This window comes from Esox lucius, chromosome 19, assembly GCF_011004845.1.
Source record: "Esox lucius isolate fEsoLuc1 chromosome 19, fEsoLuc1.pri, whole genome shotgun sequence".
In the NCBI taxonomy this organism is placed as follows: Eukaryota; Metazoa; Chordata; class Actinopteri; order Esociformes; family Esocidae; genus Esox; species Esox lucius.
In genome coordinates, this window is record NC_047587.1 from 11,361,425 (window position 1) to 11,379,936 (window position 18,512).

Sequence of the window (18,512 nt, forward strand, 5' to 3'; positions counted from 1 at the left end):
CCCTGGTCTTTCAAGTCCACACTCCCTGCATGAGTGTAATTGTGTGTGTGTGTGTGTGTGTGTGTATGCTTCTGCGTGTGTTAAATAGCTTTGAGAGGTGCGGGATCCATTGTGTTCACGTCCGTCATGTGATTCAGCTGTTAAAATGCTTTTTAATGTGGTGTGTCATGATCACCACTGGGCATTAGGTTTCCATCTACTTGTCAGCCAATACACTTGAAAATGCAGCCTGGCCCCTTGTCTGATCCACCACCACCCATTCATGAAATGCATCTCTTACCTCTAAATTTGATATTCGTCTGCTTATCGTTTGTTGTTTGTCTGCTTGTCAACTTGTCAATAATTAGATTCAGCTTCTCTTCTGTCATCCCTGGTTGCCCTACAAGAGGATGTAAAGCATTGCTTTCCACACATATAAATAATGTCCCAAATGAAAGCATGGTGAAGTTGTCCATTTCACTGCTGAGGACAATAGAAAACTGCATGTAGGCGATTATAGTCCCACAGTCACTGTCCAGATTTCAGTTAGGCATCCACTATTCCATTCATCTGTGTGAACTTCAGAAGTGTGCAGACCATGGGGTTACTGGCGAACCGGTCCTTCTACCCCCCTGGCTAGCTGTGTGAGAGTGCCCTGGTCAGCTCCAGGGTCCCCAGCAGTGTTTCTGCCCTGCCTGAAGGCTGCCGGCAAGCCTCTCTCTCTGCCTGGCGCTGCTCAGCTCTGGGACCTGCTCTCTTAGCTATTTATAACTGGCCTGGAAAGCAGCACGTGTCCCTGGATCAGTCCCTGGGAAAGCACCATGAGAGGGACAGCAGAGCCGAGACCTGTGTAACCATGGTCTAACCTTCCCGCTGTACCAACCTCACCTCTCCTGGCTCATGTCGTTACACATCCCTCCCTCCCTTCCTGGTCTCATCTGCTCTCTCTTTCTCGCTCCCTCTCTCACTGCCTTCTTCTCTTTCTCTCTCACACTGTTTCTGTCTAAAGCTAGGATTCTCAGTCCACTAGGTTATGTTTATGTGTCACAGAAGGGAACCAGAAGGAACTACTCAACTAGCCTATGGGAACAGTTCTTGAAACAGGAAGGCTACCTATGCTGGTCCAATAAGAAGGCAGTTGTGTTAGTTTTAGATGTGCTTAATTAAGATGAACAATAACAAATAAATGACTTTCTTCTTCACCTGCTAACATCTGTCTACCTGTCCATCTCTCTACATGTCTCTACCTGTCCATTTGTCTACCTGTCCATCTGTCTACCTGTCTCTCTGACTTCTAGGCCAACTACAGGAAATTAATGGACCACATTCAGCGTTACCAATTGGATAAGTTAGTCAAGATGCTGGAAAAAGGACTAGACCCCAACTACCATGACCCAGAAACTGGTGGTACGCCACACACACACACACACACACACACACCCATACACACACACACACACACACCCATACACACACACACACACACCCATACACATATGTTCTGAGTCAATGTGATGTGCTGCTGGTATTGTTTAATACAGCAGCTGCTGAGAGGTGAACAGTGTCAGATCAGTTATGAAATATTTAGTTGTCTGAGGAGCTAAATCAGAGATTTTGCTCCTCAGCTCAGTGGTTCACTGGTATTTTCATGGCTGGTTTCTAGTTTTTTATATCAGGACGACGGTTATTCTGCTGTGCTGAGGAAACTGACCTTAATCATTCTGTTTGCATTGAACTTGGTTTCGGCTTTATAAAAGATTGGCAACACTAAATAAGCCCTTGTTTTGTGTGTATGCCTCCTAGAAACACCGCTTACGTTTGCATCCCACCTGGACAATGTGGGGCAGATCATCGTAGCGCTGAAACAGGGAGGAGCGCATCTGGATTTCAGATCACAAGACGGGATGACGGCTCTTCACAAAGCGGTCAGGGCCAAGAACCAGGCCACATTGAAGGTAGCACAGCATCCCTACGTCTTTCTTAAAGCTTACATAAGTTCCCTCTGCTCCCATTTTTCTTAGCCTTCCCATTTGATGCGTGCAGATCTAAAAGGTGGAAACTCCACCACTACTACTTTCATTTGGGACCCTTTCGATCTGAAAACACAACCCGGTTGTGGCCTAGGGGAGGGGAGAAAGATACTGAATAACTGGGCCTGATACTTTTCCATGTGATCTGCTCCATAACACCTAACATTAAATGGGCTACGTAGTTATGCAAAGCCTCACTGGAAAACATTTTAGAAATGCTTATAACAAGTTATTCATAATTCTGTCTTCACGTTTCCGCCGACACAAGCTAAAATAAAAAGCGAGAGAGAATAAATCTAGCGTCAACATAAAAAGGCATCCTTACCACACATCAAGGTGTCCCTCTGCCGATGCTGTCCCTCCTCAGGCGCTGCTGGACCTGGGTGCGTCTCCAGACTACAAGGACAGCCAGAGTCTGACCCCGCTCTACCACTCCGTGTTGGTGGGCGGAGACCCAGGCTGCTGTGAGCTGCTGCTGAGGGCCAACGCCACCGTCAGCTGCCACGACGAGAACGGCTGGCATGAAGTGCACCAGGTGACCTGGTTGTCTTTTATGATTCTTATGTTGATTGAACGGGGTTCTGCGTTGCGCTTTTCCAGATGCTCTAAGGGTTTCCACTTACAGGTCTACCTGGGTGTCTCACATTGCATTAGGTATTGTACAGATGATGTACTCTGATGACGTACAGACTCTCAGAAAGGATTGATTTCAGCGGTGGTTCTCAAACCTCTAATCGCGGACCGTCCGCTGTCCCAATGCAAGCTTGCCTGTAATTCCATAACGAGTTCCATTTAAGCTCAGTTCAGATGGTTCTCTGACTGACATCTAGTGTTCAGAACAAGACACTGCAGTTTAGATTAAGTTTCTAACTCATCTAACTCAGTGTGTATTGTGATATGTCGTTATTCAAGCACCTCTGTTTTTTGGTTGGTCGGTGTGGACAGACATTATTTAAGGTTTTTGTTTGTGTGGCAGGCCTGTCGATATGGACACGTCCAACACATGGAACACCTGCTGTTCTACGGAGCAGATATGAGTGTCCAGAATGCCTCTGGGAACACAGCCCTACACATCTGTGCTCTGCACAACCAGGTGAGGAATCATGAACCACCAATCAGTCATCTGTCTACTTTACAGAGGTAGCAAGCATTTTTTTTTTATATAGCACAAATCATACATAGGAACAATTCAATGTGCTTTACAAAGAAAAAGAACAAATATCAAAATACGACAGCATAAAATCAAATACTCAAATGATACTACTTTACAGTGGTCTTTTGCATTACAGTGGCATTAATAAGCCATTGTAAACTGTTTTGTTTCAAACAACTTTGATTATACCATTCGTAAATAGCGTTGCTATACAACTACATTAGACCCGTAGTAATCAGTGTTCATCTTAACTCCTTTTGAATATGATCAGTCCAGGATTTCCTGGATAGAAATAGAATTCAAGCCAATCCCGATAGTCATTAGCCATGGAACGATTCCATTTGATGGATATACTGTTGATTCTTCAGATGGGCTAAATATTGACACGGCTAATGAGAGGGATGCATCCTAGCAGAAACACAAGTCAATAATGCCTTAACATTTTGGTATTAGCCAATCCATCATGTTCTGCATGTGCTCCGAGATCAATGGAAACAAATGATGAGGCTATGATTGTGTTGTGTGTTCCCGTGTGTAATCCTTCCGCCAATGACTTTCAATTCTAATTAAAAACTGCAGTGGTCCGTATGTGGATGATTCATCTACTTCAATTAATAATCAATCCACTCAGTCAAACGAGTTTTAGACACTCGCGCGGACACACTCATGCACACGCCCAAATGACACACGGACACACCTGTTCGATATTGTTTTTGCATTTAGGAGGTGTGTGTGAGATATCACCCCTGTTCTCAGTAGAGGTTCACCGCTCGTGTGAGATAGGGCACAGATCATTGTCTCCTACACCCGGTGCTCCCCTTCCTGACGTAATTCACAATTTGTGTGTCTGTGTGTGTGTGTGTGTGTGTGTGTGTGTGGGGGGGGGAGACAGAGTTGAACCAGAGAGAGCCAGGAAGACAGAGAAGTTGAAAAGATAGAGAGAAAAAAGAGACAGGATGTGAGAGGAGGTTGATGAGAGAACGACAGCAAAGAAGAGTCAAAGAGGGAAAGACAGAAAAAGATGGGATGACTTCCTGTGCTGCTTTGCTCTGCTGCTGCAGTACATCTCCCTGGCTTTCTGATTAGATGCCCTTTTGCATGACAGCTTTAGTCCAACCTAATGGCTATTATGACAGACACTAAGAGGGATACACTTCACTGTAAATCAACTTAACTGTCTGGTTTAACCTTCTCTTCAAAAAGTCTGATTTCTATTTGTTGGTGCTTGTACACAGTGTTGTTACAATAGAATTACGTATTTTAGGTATATTCTTTGTCCATCAAGTGTCAGTGGAATTTAAAAAGAGGAAATGGGAGAAGGATGAACTCATATTGTGGTGTTTGTGTGTGTTGTGCGCACCCGTGTGTGTGTGTGTGTGTGTGTGTGTGTGGAAGCGCCATACATGCGTGGGCACATGCATACGCAATATTTAATGTGTGGGTGCGTACGTGTGTGTGTGTGTGTATGTTTTTGTTCACATGCTCCTGAACATGCGTGCGTGTGCTTGCGTGTGTGTGTGTGTTTGTAGAGGAACCTTCCGTGGGTGGACTCTGCTGAATCCAGCTAGCAGCAGGCTAAGTGGGCTGTAGTACCACACAAAGTCACCACAGCCTGATTCTCTCTTTATTTATCCTGAGATTTTACATTCCATGTGTTCACTGCTCTGAGATCCTCACAGGAGAGCAGTGGGAGAGGCCTTGTTTCACCTGGGAACAAACACAGGGCACCGTTGGCTAGCCACGGTGAGATCCAGCTCCAAAAACGGCATGCGTTCTAGAAGGTTCTGGAATCAGTACTAGATCAGTTGACGGAAGGCTTGATTGCTTGGTCAAGTTGGCTTCTGATTTTCTCGTTGAAAGGGTTTAGCACTGAACAGAATGATACTGTACAGCAGCTGAATGCAGAGAGGGAGAAGACGAGAGATTAAACGAGACACATGAATAAAGGGGAGTTGAGAATAATGAGATCCTGGTTCCAGTTGTATTGTCTAATGTTCTCTCTCTTTTTCCCTTTCCTCCTCCCTAAGGAACACTGTGCCAGAGTACTTCTGCTCCATGGTGCCAACAAGGAAGTGAAGAACTACAGAAGCCAGACACCATTTCAGGTACAGGATTCACTCACTCCGCTAACCTTTGCTCCTAGGATGACTGGCTTGTTGTTAGCTATATGGCCACATTCCAAAATCTAGATTGTAGCATCGCTCGCAGTGCATAACGATACATTTGCTTAATTCTTCGTATTGTTATCATATAGGCTGTTCATCCATTTTTGTTTCTATTGCTGCTTGTTCCCCAGAGGAAAAACATTTGTACAGAGCTTGTCTTCTGGAGCATGGGATGCTACTTCACCCTGCATGGACTGTTGAAGCTCTGAAAACACTTCCAGTCTTCTCTGTGTTTCCTTTCAGTAGCGTTTTGTCCCGGCAGAAGGCAAATCTTAGCCTGTGTGTTTTCAGTCCCATGTTGCTGATTTAAAACTAAGCTGTGCTGTGTACGAGTCGGCGATTCCTCTTATGGTAGTGTGTTAAGACGTTTCTCTGTGAACATGCGATGCTTCTGGGATGATCATTTCTGTTTTAATTGTTCGTTTGCATGCATGTGTCAGCATTTGGCCGTGTACCGGAACCCTAGTTAGTTCATTGTGGGTGCAATGCGATTTTGGGTTTGCAGTCAAAACGGTGTGTAGAGACAGTAGCCTGCTAGCGGAAGTTGACTATGTTGGCTTCTTCCCATCCTTCAGCCTAACTGTCATGGCCATCTGTGTTGCACTGTTCATGCAGATAAAACCACATCCCAGAAGTAACTCAGCCGCGAATTCAGATGTTGATTATTTCCACCCAGTTCTTTAAAGGCCTGTGCAGCTGCTAATGTGTCACATTACTATTTGAATATAGCAAATAACAAGTAGGTAGGGCATGTCATTACCACGCACACCTGCACAAATTATGTTTATTCCATCCATGAGTCCGGTTTTGTGTCTACGTTTCAGAGCTGAACCCACATCTTTGACCGAATCCCCACTTTTACTTTCTTCAGTCTCTCTCAGCGACCAGAATTTCCCCTCAGTTACTCTGAGCATGCCTGTTCTGATCTGATCCCCAGCTTAGTCAATTGTCTTCTCTTGCATCAGTCAATGCTGTTTATGTAATCTGCATTTCCACTGTGTGCCGATGCGTCCTCTAATTCATTCTATTATTCATTCATCCCTTCATACTTCCAAAATCATGTTTCCTGCCTCAATGAGTCCGTAATTAAAGCTCATTTGAAAGGGTCCATAAAATCTGTTTGCTCCGCCCAATCAAATGCCTATTAACTGTTAGCCACATCCAATCAAATGCTGATTAAACCTGCTCAGTTAGGAAAGGCGTCTGCTGACTGATGGTGGCATATTAAGAGCTGAGGCTGCCTGCGCCACAGAAGGCCCCCTCTTCCCTCCAGGATTATGTGCAGTATGAGCCCCATCAGATGTAGTGCGGAGCCCCATCAGATGTAGTGCGGAGCCCCATCAGATGTAGTGTGGAGACCCCATCAGATGTAGTGTGCCACGGAGGGAACGGGGTTTCATTGTGGACCTGCCCACCGATGCAGAGGAAATTAGAGCACTTCTCGTCATGCTCCTCTGTCCTGACCCACTTTAATCTGAACATCACATTCCGTTCCACTTCCAGTACAGCCAGCGCTCATACCTCACCTCCACATTCTGGGGACAAAGCAAACCTCACATCTCCATCTCTTTCTTTCGCATCACTCTCTCATTCTCTCTCTCTCTCTGCTCTCTCTTTCTCCCACTCCCTGTCTTTCTGTCGGTCCCTGTCTCTCTGTACGTCCATGCCTTTCTGTCGGTCCCTGTCTCTCTGTACGTCCATGCCTTTCTGTCGGTCCCTGTCTCTCTGTACGTCCATGCCTTTCTGTCAGTCCCTGTCTCTCTGTACGTCCATGCCTTTCTGTCGGTCCCTGTCTTCCTGTACGTCCATGCCTTTCTGTCGGTCCCTGTCTTTCTGTACGTCCATGCCTTTCTGTCGGTCCCTGTCTTTCTGTACGTCCATGCCTTTCTGTCGGTCCCTGTCTCTCTGTACGTCCATGCCTTTCTGTCGGTCCCTGTCTCTCTGTACGTCCATGCCTTTCTGTCGGTCCCTGTCTCTCTGTACGTCCATGCCTTTCTGTCGGTCCCTGTCTTCCTGTACGTCCATGCCTTTCTGTCGGTCCCTGTCTTTCTGTACGTCCATGCCTTTCTGTCGGTCCCTGTCTCTCTGTACGTCCATGCCTTTCTGTCTGTCTCTCAATATCCAGCCATCATCAAGTACCTCCATATGGTTTGGGGCCAAGCACCCGGAGAGAAGAGAGCAGAGAAATAGGAGCGTATGGTGAACTCTGCCGTGCCAGGCTTGAGAGGGGGTAGAACCGTTATAGCAGAAGGGTTCTAGGAGGCTATTACCGTGGTTTCCACTGTGGCAGAAGGAGAGGACAGGAAGGGGGAGTCATGCTGCATATTTGTAACCCCAGAAGGGACCTCCTGGCTGTCACCATCGAACTGTCAGCTGCCTGGAGTTTGCACTGCCTCATTCTCCCCTGTAGCATGCAACGCTGGAGCACATTGCAGCTCTTCTACTGCTCCAGTCTAGTATACAGAAACTACTGGGTAATTACCGTATTAGTGAAGGTTAATTTATCAAATTTTAATATAAAAACGATCTGTGTTCTGGTACATTTAGCCCCAAAATTGACACCTTTCAGGAAAGGATTTAAGTTAAGAAGCTATTCTGAGTAGATTGCTTTGAGCTTATAGTAGTGAAGAAGTCAGACTACATCAGTAAATATCCTATGAAAAAATGACTTAGCAGGCTGCCACATTATGATGCATGTGATCAAGTGCAGAAAGGGATTAGTTTTTTCTGGTCAAATTCATTTCTGGAATAGAACACAGAGAGAGACTTTTATTCATGGTTTCCATGAGAGGGAATGTAGAGTCCTGAAGATATCCGTTAGAACTTTTCAGTAACAACAGCGCTCCCATAGAGCTGTTCTATTCCTCTGAATCCAGCTGACATGATGCAGGCGGAGCCTCATATCTGCTCTCCTTCTACGGTGACCTTTCTTATGTAAGAGTAAAGGCTGAAGGTGGCAGGGTCCACTGTCTTATATGTGGAGTCTCACCCACTCTGGCTGTCTGCCACCCACTACAGGACCGTTCTAACGGGGCTACTGTTTATTGTGGTATTATTATTATCTATAATGATTTCAGGTTGCATTTTGTGAAAGGGAGTCCTCTGACCACTGGCATTCAGGTCTTCCCAGAGAAACACCAGGCATATGGGGTGGTGACCATCAAAAAAGGTAGCCTGGAAGCTGCTATGATTAAATGGCGAGGCACAAGGGGGGTGTGGTGTATGGCCAATATACCACAGCTAAGAGCTGTGCTAAGGCACAACGCACCATTGAGTTTGGCGAAATACCACTACATTTCTGTTAATGAACTGGGTTACCAATACAATTTGAACAGTGAGAAGTTATGCAATGTCTTAATTGTGGGATACAATCTCATAATAAAGCGTTAGACTCTTTTGGATTTGAACCACCCGGTTTATAATACGAAGTACAGAACTTTACTATCCACCAAATAAGTTGGTCTGATTTTGAAAGCCTGTTTTGGAAAATGTTACGATGATAAATGCCTTACACCAAATATGTCATTCTGTTCCAGGTGGCTATTATCGCAGGGAACTTTGAATTGGCAGAATTCATCAAGAACCACAAAGATACTGATACTGGTATGTTACTGTTCAAACTGAACATTTGTCTTTGTCTCTAAACTCTCCTTTGGTTATTAGCTCAAGGTTTTTAGGCCGTTTTGTAGGTACTCAAAATCTATACATGCAGTACATTGGAATGTGTTTCATAACGTCCAAACCTTACTGACGTCTCCACTGCTTCATTAATGATGTACGTTGTTGACCAAATAACTTCCTGTCTGGATAGAGCGCTCTGTTCTGTGGTTAATGTACAGGGTCTTGTCTCTCACCTATAGACTGTCAGTGTTCTGTTTCATTCCCACATCTGATTCCACACTTAGCCACGGTACACTGTGGGACTGACCTACATAGTGTAGAGGAGAGAGACCAGGATGAGAACACACGCGCACACGCACAATAATTCAATTACACATACACACACATAATACAGTATATATGTGTGTGTGTGTGTCTGTGTGTATGTGTATATATATATATATATATATATATATATATATATATATATATATACACACACACACACACACACACACACACACACACACACACACAGTACTGTGCAAGTCTTAAGCACTTGAAAGTCGAACTAAAGTCATTTATTTGTAAAAAGAAAATAGAACATATATTATGTTCATGTATATATATACACACGATCAGCCATAAGATTATGACCACTGACAGGTGAAGTGAATAACACTGATAATCTTGTTATCATGGTACCTGTCAGTGGCTGGGATATATTAGGCAGCAAGTGAACATTCTGTCCTCAAAGTTGATGTGTTAGAAGCAGGAACAATGGGCAAGCGTAAGGATCTGAGCGACTTTGACAAGGGCCAAATTGTGATGGCTAGACGACTAGGTCAGAGCATTTCTAAAACTGCAGCCCTTGTGGGGTGTTCCAAGTCTGCACTGGTCAGTACCTATCAGAATTGGTCCAAGGAAGAAAAAGTGGTGAACCGGTGACGGTCATGGCCGGCCAGGGCTCACTGATGCATGTGGGGAGCGAAGGCTAGCCCGTGTGGTCCGATCCAACAGATGAGCTACTGTAGCTCAAATTGCTGAAAAGGTTAATCCTGGTACTGATAGAAAGGTGTCAGAACACACAGTGCATCGCAGTTTGTTGTCTATGGGGCTGCGTAGCCACAGACCAGTCAGGGTGCCCATGACCCCTGTCCACTGATCAAAGCGCCTACATTGGGCACAGGAGCATCAGAACTGATTCATCAGAAGAAGGTGGGCTGGTCTGATGAATCATGTTTCCTTTTACATCACGTGGATGGCTGGGTGCGTGTGCGTTGCTTACCTTGAGAACACATGGCACCAAGATGCACTATGGGAAGAAGGCACGCCGGCAGAGGCAGTGTGATGCTTTGGACAATGTTCTGCTGGGAATCCCTGGGTCCTGCCATTCATGTGGATGTTACTTTGATACGTACCACATTGCAGACCACCTGCACCCTTTCATGGCAACACTATTCCCTGATGGCATTGGTCTCTTTCAGCAGGATAATAATCGACGTGCCACAAAGCAAAAATGGTTCAGGAATTGTTACTAGATACCAAAGCCCACCTTCAGAGATCTAGTGGAGTGCACAGTACTATACGTTTTGTTAATTTTATTCCTTTTATACAATTATAAATAATAATATTAAATCACTAATGCAGTTGACATGAAATACATTAAATGTATAACTTAACATACTTTTATGGCTAGTTGACTTCAGTCCTGCATACACTGAGATCTGTCTTTGAATGGGACAGTCTTCTTTTCTTCATGAAGGGCCAATCCTTTCTTATCTTCTTGCTACTTTGCAGTGTTGCCTGGTGACCTCTATGACTTAAATGTGCATAGTTTGAGCGGTCTTTATGCTTCTTTATTCCCTGCTTTTCCCATCATCTGTTCTTGGTCGTTGTAGTGTAGGCCCTAATCGGTTGTGGGTGGGGATTCTGATATTTTCTATAATATTTCTTTGACTGTCACTCTAACCCTTGGAGTTGGGTCTTTCCCACAGAATGTCCTTAAGCCAGTGGATTGACATTATAAACTCTCCTCATAGACACGGACTCCTACCTCTCTTGTCATTTTTTTCATTGGTCCAAACATACATTTTCTCTGTCCTCTGTCATTGTTCTTCATGTTTTGTAACCATTATTCTACTGTAACTCCATATTGTGCTTTTGTAGTAGTGTTGATCATCCAAGCCATCTTGTGCAAGATACTTTTTCACAGCTAATTTGGGCTTGATGAACATTGTTTTGTTCAGTAACTGCAGTTTTAATCAAGAATGCAGATTTGTTTTTCAACTGTAGCAAAAGATCTCCAGAGGTAGATATCCTTACCACTAGGTCTTCTGGCCTGTGACTTTTAAGTCAGAAGAAAAGTCAGCAACAATGGCGATTTAGGAGGGCTTCATACACAAGAGGGCTGCAGTGTGTAGCTCTACAACGCCTCCCAGAGGGTCAGCCCACTTTCTGATACAACGTGTAGTGATATGTGCTGAACCAATCACCAGTGATGAGCTTAATGCTCTATACTATCTGCCTTGTTCTACAGAGAGCTACGTGCATAGCTGTCCCATATATCGTCATGGCACTCTGTGGTTGCCATGGTTCCCAGATCCATGTAATTGGCTGAAGGGATCTGAGATCTGATTGGTTGTGACAGGAGACCCTCTTAACGTGCTCTGGTACAGTATATAACTGTATTCACTGTTGGTGGTTTTCTCATGATTGTTGCTAAGAAATGTTAACCCCCCACCATTGCTGTTTCTATGCACATGTCCTGTGAACAATTATCCACATTGACTCAACAACAGTGTGTTCCACTGTATCACTGATCTTTGGTGTGTTGCTTGTGGATGCCAGGAGACTTGTTCTATCTCTATGGCTCAATCTGGTGCTCGAACATGGCTTCCTTAGTGTCATTGGAGATTGATCTTACGCAGGCTGCTGCCTCCCTTGGTCACGTGTTTGATTGATTGAGTGGATGGCGTTATACTGAGGAAGTTGAGGTTTTCAAGTGTTAATGTGATTCCCTGGGGAGGAGAGCTGTGGTCGATGCTTGTCAGGCCGCTGTCTAACAGGTATGCCAGTGAAGAGAACTGGTGGTCTGTAGGGATTCCCACATCCTCTTTTGCCTAAAGTAATTTAAGGTTCATTATAAGCAAGAACACCAATACAGATATTCTACCCCACTTATTTATCTTTTAAACAATCGCATCAGATCTTTTAATATCAGATCTTGTTCTGGGCTCATCGAATTCATTGAATGACCAGTTGGTGAAACATATTACACCCTTTGACGTGTAAATACAGCGCTAGATTTGACAACACTAGATTTTAGACTTGTTTTATTATCATTATGTTTAATATTTTTTCAATGACAGCACTATTGCAGCACATTATACAGTATAATGTCATCATCATCTGAGCCAATAGAATGAGTCAAAATACAACTTTTAACACAATGTGTAATATGATAATATTTGGGGTACTCTGGACCTCATCCATAGCTTGAGATTTATTTTCAGCAATTAAGGGAAAGTTGATGGAAAGAGAATATCCAACTGAAGGGGTCATGATGTTTTAACTTCTAGAAGGTGCTGAGTCTGACATTTATAGGATTTGAAATGTGTCTTGTTATGTAAATGCTTGGGAGGAACACCAAACATAGATAAAGAATCAGATTTGTTCACAACCAACAAGCGAGCAACTTGCAAGTGACGAATTTAGACTTTCCTGCTAAGGTTGCCTAGCAACACAAAGGGTTTGTTTCCGATACAGCTGTTCCTGTGAAAGCAAGGGTTAAAACCCCATCTCTCACAGCTCCGCTCGCTCCCACTGAACATTGATTTATGCCAGTTTAATTTGGGTGCTATGTGATTGCAAGCAACACCTCTCACCACCATATGTTTCACAACCTCCCATGGCAATATCATTAGCATGAATTATAATTTAAGCACTTTCAGATAATATGGTTACTTTAAAATAATAAGCTAATAAAAGTTGGAGAGGTCAAAACAAGTGACAATTACAGATATGCAAATTGCATTCAAACGTGCCTTCTAACTGATAGTCCACTCAAGTTTTGTACTATAAATAGTATAATAACTAAATCCACCACAAAACAAATTGTAGGATATTAATAAAAAGCTGACTATGCATAATGTTTTGATATATATTTATGTATTGTGTATATATATATATATATATATATATATATATATATATATATACAAATCTATGGAGATTATCATATTATCATCAAACATGTCTAGAATACATGAAGTGTAAGATTTTTGGGGGGAATGTCTACATAGGAATACAGAGGCCCATTATCAGTAACCATCACTCCTGTGTTCCAATGGCACGTTGTGTTTGCTAATCCAAGTTTATTATTTTAAAAAGCTAATTGATCATTAAAAAAACCCTTTTGTAATTATGTTAGGACAGCTGAAAACTATTGTTCTGATTAAAGAAGCAATAAAACGGGCGTTCTTTAGACTAGTTTAGTATCTGGAGCATCAGCAATTGTGTGTTCGATTACAGGCTCCACATGGCCAGAAGCAAATAACTTTCTTCAGTCTATTCTGATGAAGGCTATTCCATGCGAGACATTGCTAAGAAACTGAAGACGACACTGTGTACTACTCCTTTCACAGAACAGCGCAACCTGTCTTTAACCAGAATATAATGAGGAGTGGAATATAAGAGGAAAACTGCATTAGAGTGTCTAGTTTGAGAAACAGATGCCTCACATGTCCTCAATTGGCAGCTTCATTAAATAATACCCGCAAAACACCAGTCCCAACGTCAACAGTGAAGAGGCATTTCCGGGATGCTGGCCTTCTAGGCAGAGTTGCAGAGACTGGCCAATAAAAAGAAAAGATTAAGATGGTCAAAAGAATATAGACACTGGACAGTTTGAGGTGTTGAGATCACAATGAAAAACATTCATGAGACTCAGACCAACTGATAAGATAGCCATCTGTCAAGCATGGTGGAGGCAATGGATGTAATTACTTTTTGGGGAAGAAGCAATCAGTTGGTATTCTGTCTATATTGTAATGGCCAGCACAGTTAACGGCTCTGAACTCTATTGAACTGTAGTGGGAGCAGCTTGACCTTATGGTATGGAGGATGTTCCCATCAGGCCAATCCAACTTGTGGGAGGTGCTTCAGGACGCACAGGTTAAACTCTCTTCAGATTACTGCAACATACTGACAACTAGAATGCCAAAGATCTGCAAGTCGGATTGCTGCAAATGGAGGATTCTTTGACAAAAGCAAAATTTGAAGGACACAATTATTATTTCAATTAAAAATCATTATGTCAATGACTATATTTCCTTCATTTTGCTATATTTCCTATTCAAACCCAATTAATGAATGTTTTCATGGAAAACAAGGACGTTTCTAGGTGACCCCAACATTTGAACGGTAGTGTACGTTCACAGTTACTCTAACGTTGCTATATTCTATAAAATGGTTGAGGCAATATATTCCCCTAAAAAGTAGTAAGATAATTTTTAGCATGCATTCGCTTGCCTTATTTCATAAAATGTGTTAAAAAAGGACCGTTGTGTCAAAAATTATGAAATAGACAAAGATCGCAATTTGGATAAACTCTTTGCTCAGTTTTTTGTCCGATGTTATCAGATTTGTCAAACCTCAGAGAACAATTATGCCAAAAGAATATACAATAATTTAGAGACCACTGCACCTTTTTCTTTCCTTTCCAAAAAAGTAGAAAAGGAAGGTTTTGAGTGAGAAACAGAAGAGTTAAAATGAATAGACCACTGCAAATTGAATGCTTCTTTTCCTCACTCCAAACTTTTCTTTTCAGCTTTTTTGGAAAGGAAAAATAAAGGTGCAGTGGTCTCTTATTTTTTTCCGGAGCTGTATATATATCGGCTAGGGACTTAAATGGGTTAAATTCACTCAAAAATCTAAAGAACATACCAAACTATTTCTATTTTATTTTTTTTGATACGCGAAGATGGAGAAAATGTAGCGAGGAAAAAGTCATTTAATGTATGTATTTAATCTTCTTGCATATCCATTTATTCCATGTGGCTCTGATTTGCGTGAATTGTGGGACATTTAAAAATATGTTGATGCTGTATATCTGTTACAAGACAGAAAAGTTTACTTCTGTTAAGCAGCTAGATGTGCCATTAAGTGTAATGGATCATGACAATGTGTATCAGATCATCGAGCAAGATGGTGTTCAGTCATGAGACAAGCCATTCCCACATTTTCAGATTTGAATATTAGATGCAAATACATTATCCTGCAATGCTTACTGTAAAACCTAAACAAATTTGCTGATGGATTGAGCTCTCTGTGCTCAATAATGCTTGCTAATCATAAAAAAGTTATTAAATTCTCCACTAGACTGGATTTGAAAACTGTAGTTAGGGAAGCTTTTGTGAGAGAAATCTACATCAGAATGATAAGTTACTCAATAAGTGACAAAACACCCAAGTCAACTTTTTCAGTGGTATTCTCGTATTAAATTTTTTTTCAACTTAATTTTAACAGTGCACTGCGAGTTGCTGTCATTTTGGATGATCTTTCTTCAACCATAATGTTTCAATTAATGAATTGACCCATTTTTACCTGAAATCCATTGCTGCTTACACTCACCTAAAGGATTATTAGGAACACCTGACCAATCACATGGCAGTTGCTTAAATGCATTTAGGGGTGTGGTCCTGGTCAAGACAATCTCCTGAACTCCAAACTGAATGTCAGAATGGGAAAGAAAGGTGATTTAAGCAATTTTGAGCATAGCATGGTTGTTGGTGCCAGACCGGCCGGTCTGAGTATTTCACAATCTGCTCTTACTGGGATTTTCACGCACAACCATTTCTAGGGTTTACAAAGAATGGTGTGAAAAGGGAAAAACATCCAGTATGCAGCAGTCCTGTGGGCGAAAATGCCTTGTTGATGCTAGAGGTCAGAGGAGAATGGGCCGACTGATTCAAGCTGATAGAAGAGCAACTTTGACTGAAATAACCACTCGTTACAACCGAGGTATGCAGCAAAGCATTTGTGAAGCCACAACATGCACAACCTTGAGGCGGATGGGCTGCAACAGCAGAAGACCCCACTGGGTACCACTCATCTCCACTACATTCAAATACCCGTCATGGTTGAGACATTCAGATGTCAGAATTTGGCGTAAACAGAATGAGAACTCGGATCCATCATGCCTTGTCACCACTGTGCAGGCTGGTGGTGGTGATGTAATGGTGTGGGGGATGTTTTCTTGGCACACTTTAGGCCCCTTAGTGCCAATTGGGCATCATTTAAATGCCCCGGCCTACCTGAGCATTGTTTCTGACCATGTCCATCCCTTTATGACCACCATGTACCCATCCTCTGATGGCTACTTCCAGCAGGATAATGCACCATGTTACAAAGCTCGAATCATTTCAAATTGGTTTCTTGAACATGACAATGAGTTTACTGTACTGAAATGGCCCCCACAGTCACCAGATCTCAACCCAATAGAGCATCTTTGGGATGTGGTGGAACGGGAGCTTCGTGCCCTGGATGTGCATCCCACCAATCTCCATCAACTGCAAGATGCTATCCTATCAATATGGGCCAACATTTCTAAAGAATGCTTTCAGCACCTTGTTGAATCAATGCCACGTAGAATAAAGGCAGTTCTGAAGGCGAAAGGGGGTCAAACACAGTATTAGTATGGTGTTCCTAATAATCCTTTAGGTGAGTGTATATCTGGCATGTGATACTGGTTTACGCAGTACTAGGACTATGGAATATGGCATTTGGTGAAGCAGTGCTAAGACTATTGAATGTGACACTCTTGAGGCAGTGCTAGGACTATTGAATGTGACCTTTGGTGAGGCAGTGCTAGGACTATTGAATGTGACACTTGGTGAAGCAGTGCTAGGACTATTAAATGTGAATATGGATGAAACACGGGGGGTGTGTGGGTGTGTGTATGCGAGTGAATGAGAGAGAGACAGAGAGGGAGAAGGAGAGAGAGAGAGACAGGGGAAAAGAGGGAGTGACAACTTGAGGGACAGCATGTGTATGTGGTGGTTGTGTTTGTGTGCACGCAGGGCTAAAAAGTGAGAGAGAGTGTGTGTGTGTGTGTGTGTGTGTGTGTGTGTCTGCGTGTGAAAGACACGGAAGTAGAGAGTGTGTGTGAAAGAGATGGAAGTAGAGAGTGTGTGTGTGTGTGTGTGAGAGAGAGTGAGAGAGATGGAAATAGAGAGTGTGAGAGAGAGAGAGAGAGAGCGAGAGAGAGAGAGAGCACATGCGTGTGTGTGTGAGCGAGAGAGAAGCAGGCAGTGTGTGTGAGAGAGGGATGAAAGTGGAGATGTGCGAAGCTGGTGCGTTGTGCTCCCATCCTCATCGTCAGTGACAGGCAGAATCCTGTGGGGTGGGCTGTCCCTGTCACCAGCGTGCCTGTCTTCCTGTCTGGCCAGCCAGCCTCTCTCCCTCCCGTTCTCCTCACCACCGGACCTGTGCTCTGCTGCTTTCTCAACCCACAAAACTCGGATACATTTTCTATTTGCCTTTTTCTATTCATTTATAGCTCTTCGTTTTCAATGAAAAATTAAGCAATAAGGAAAAAGGGGGGGAAATGAAGTCTTTTCTGAATGCCTTGAAGAAAGAAGGTATGTAATATTAGTTTATTTGGAATCTCTTTTGTAAAGGTTTTGATGGCTGTGTGCGTTTTCAATGGTTACTGAAAGTTTACAGAAGGACTTCTGTTCTGTACGTTGTATTTATCCTAAAAAAGCAGCATGTTATTTACAGTTTAGTAGAAACTGTTAGCAACTTTGGAAATTGTTTGCAACCTATACATTAGCATTACATTTCTTCATTTTGTATGTATATGTTGATTACTGCTGTCATCATTGTTTTAAAAGTTTACAATGTTGGCCCAAAGTTTTCAAAGACATTAGCCTGGAAAATGTATTTGTTTTGCAGGATATACTTTTGATGTAAATAAAAGTTTTATTTGATGGATAATTATCAATATCAACAGGTCATAGCGCCTTAATGTTTTAGCGAGAGGTAGAAAATAAATAACTAGTAGGCAGATTCTGCAGTTGAGATAGTAACGTTGAACTTGGCATACACACTTTGCATAGCTTTATTGGCTTGTTCTCTGGAGGTGATGGGGGGTGAGGGGGGTTTGCTGACTTCCCCTTACCTCTGCTTGGCTTTCTTGGGTGAACACTTATTTGTGTTGCCCCGGCCCCACGTGTCCTTTATGAATACAGGGTTTTATGGTGGGTAGTTCAGTAGCATGGCTTTACCCTATGCTGGAATATTTCCCCGTGCCGATTAATCATCTTTTGGAAGTGTTTTTAATTGGCTCATTCCCTCATACCTGTGTTGTCCGAAAGATTTTGCCTATTTTCCAAAGCCGCAGAATGGGCCTGTCTTTGTTGGGTTAAACCTGGTGGTTCTGTATGAATGGTTCCTCTTCCACCCTGGTATTTAGTAGGCAGCAGAGATATAAACGCCATCATTAAACATGCTTCAGCGGAGCGAGCCCACAGTCAGACGCATCAAACGAAGGGGGGAATTCCACCAGGAGTCTTGTCATAG

The 18,512-nt window shown here is 42.9% G+C and overlaps 1 protein-coding gene across 4 annotated transcripts in view; it reads left to right on the top strand.

The window, feature by feature from the left end:
* shank2b (SH3 and multiple ankyrin repeat domains 2b) overlaps positions 1 to 18,512 on the top strand; it is a 100,034-nt gene that overhangs the window by 14,486 nt on the left and 67,036 nt on the right. For all 4 annotated transcript variants that reach the window (XM_034288307.1, XM_034288309.1, XM_034288308.1 and 1 more), the window contains exons 5-10: positions 1,278 to 1,386; positions 1,783 to 1,934; positions 2,377 to 2,544; positions 2,986 to 3,102; positions 5,190 to 5,267; positions 8,864 to 8,930. In XM_034288307.1, the coding sequence (XP_034144198.1) occupies positions 1,278 to 1,386; positions 1,783 to 1,934; positions 2,377 to 2,544; positions 2,986 to 3,102; positions 5,190 to 5,267; positions 8,864 to 8,930 (691 nt within the window). The remainder of the gene's footprint in view (positions 1 to 1,277; positions 1,387 to 1,782; positions 1,935 to 2,376; positions 2,545 to 2,985; positions 3,103 to 5,189; positions 5,268 to 8,863; positions 8,931 to 18,512) is intronic.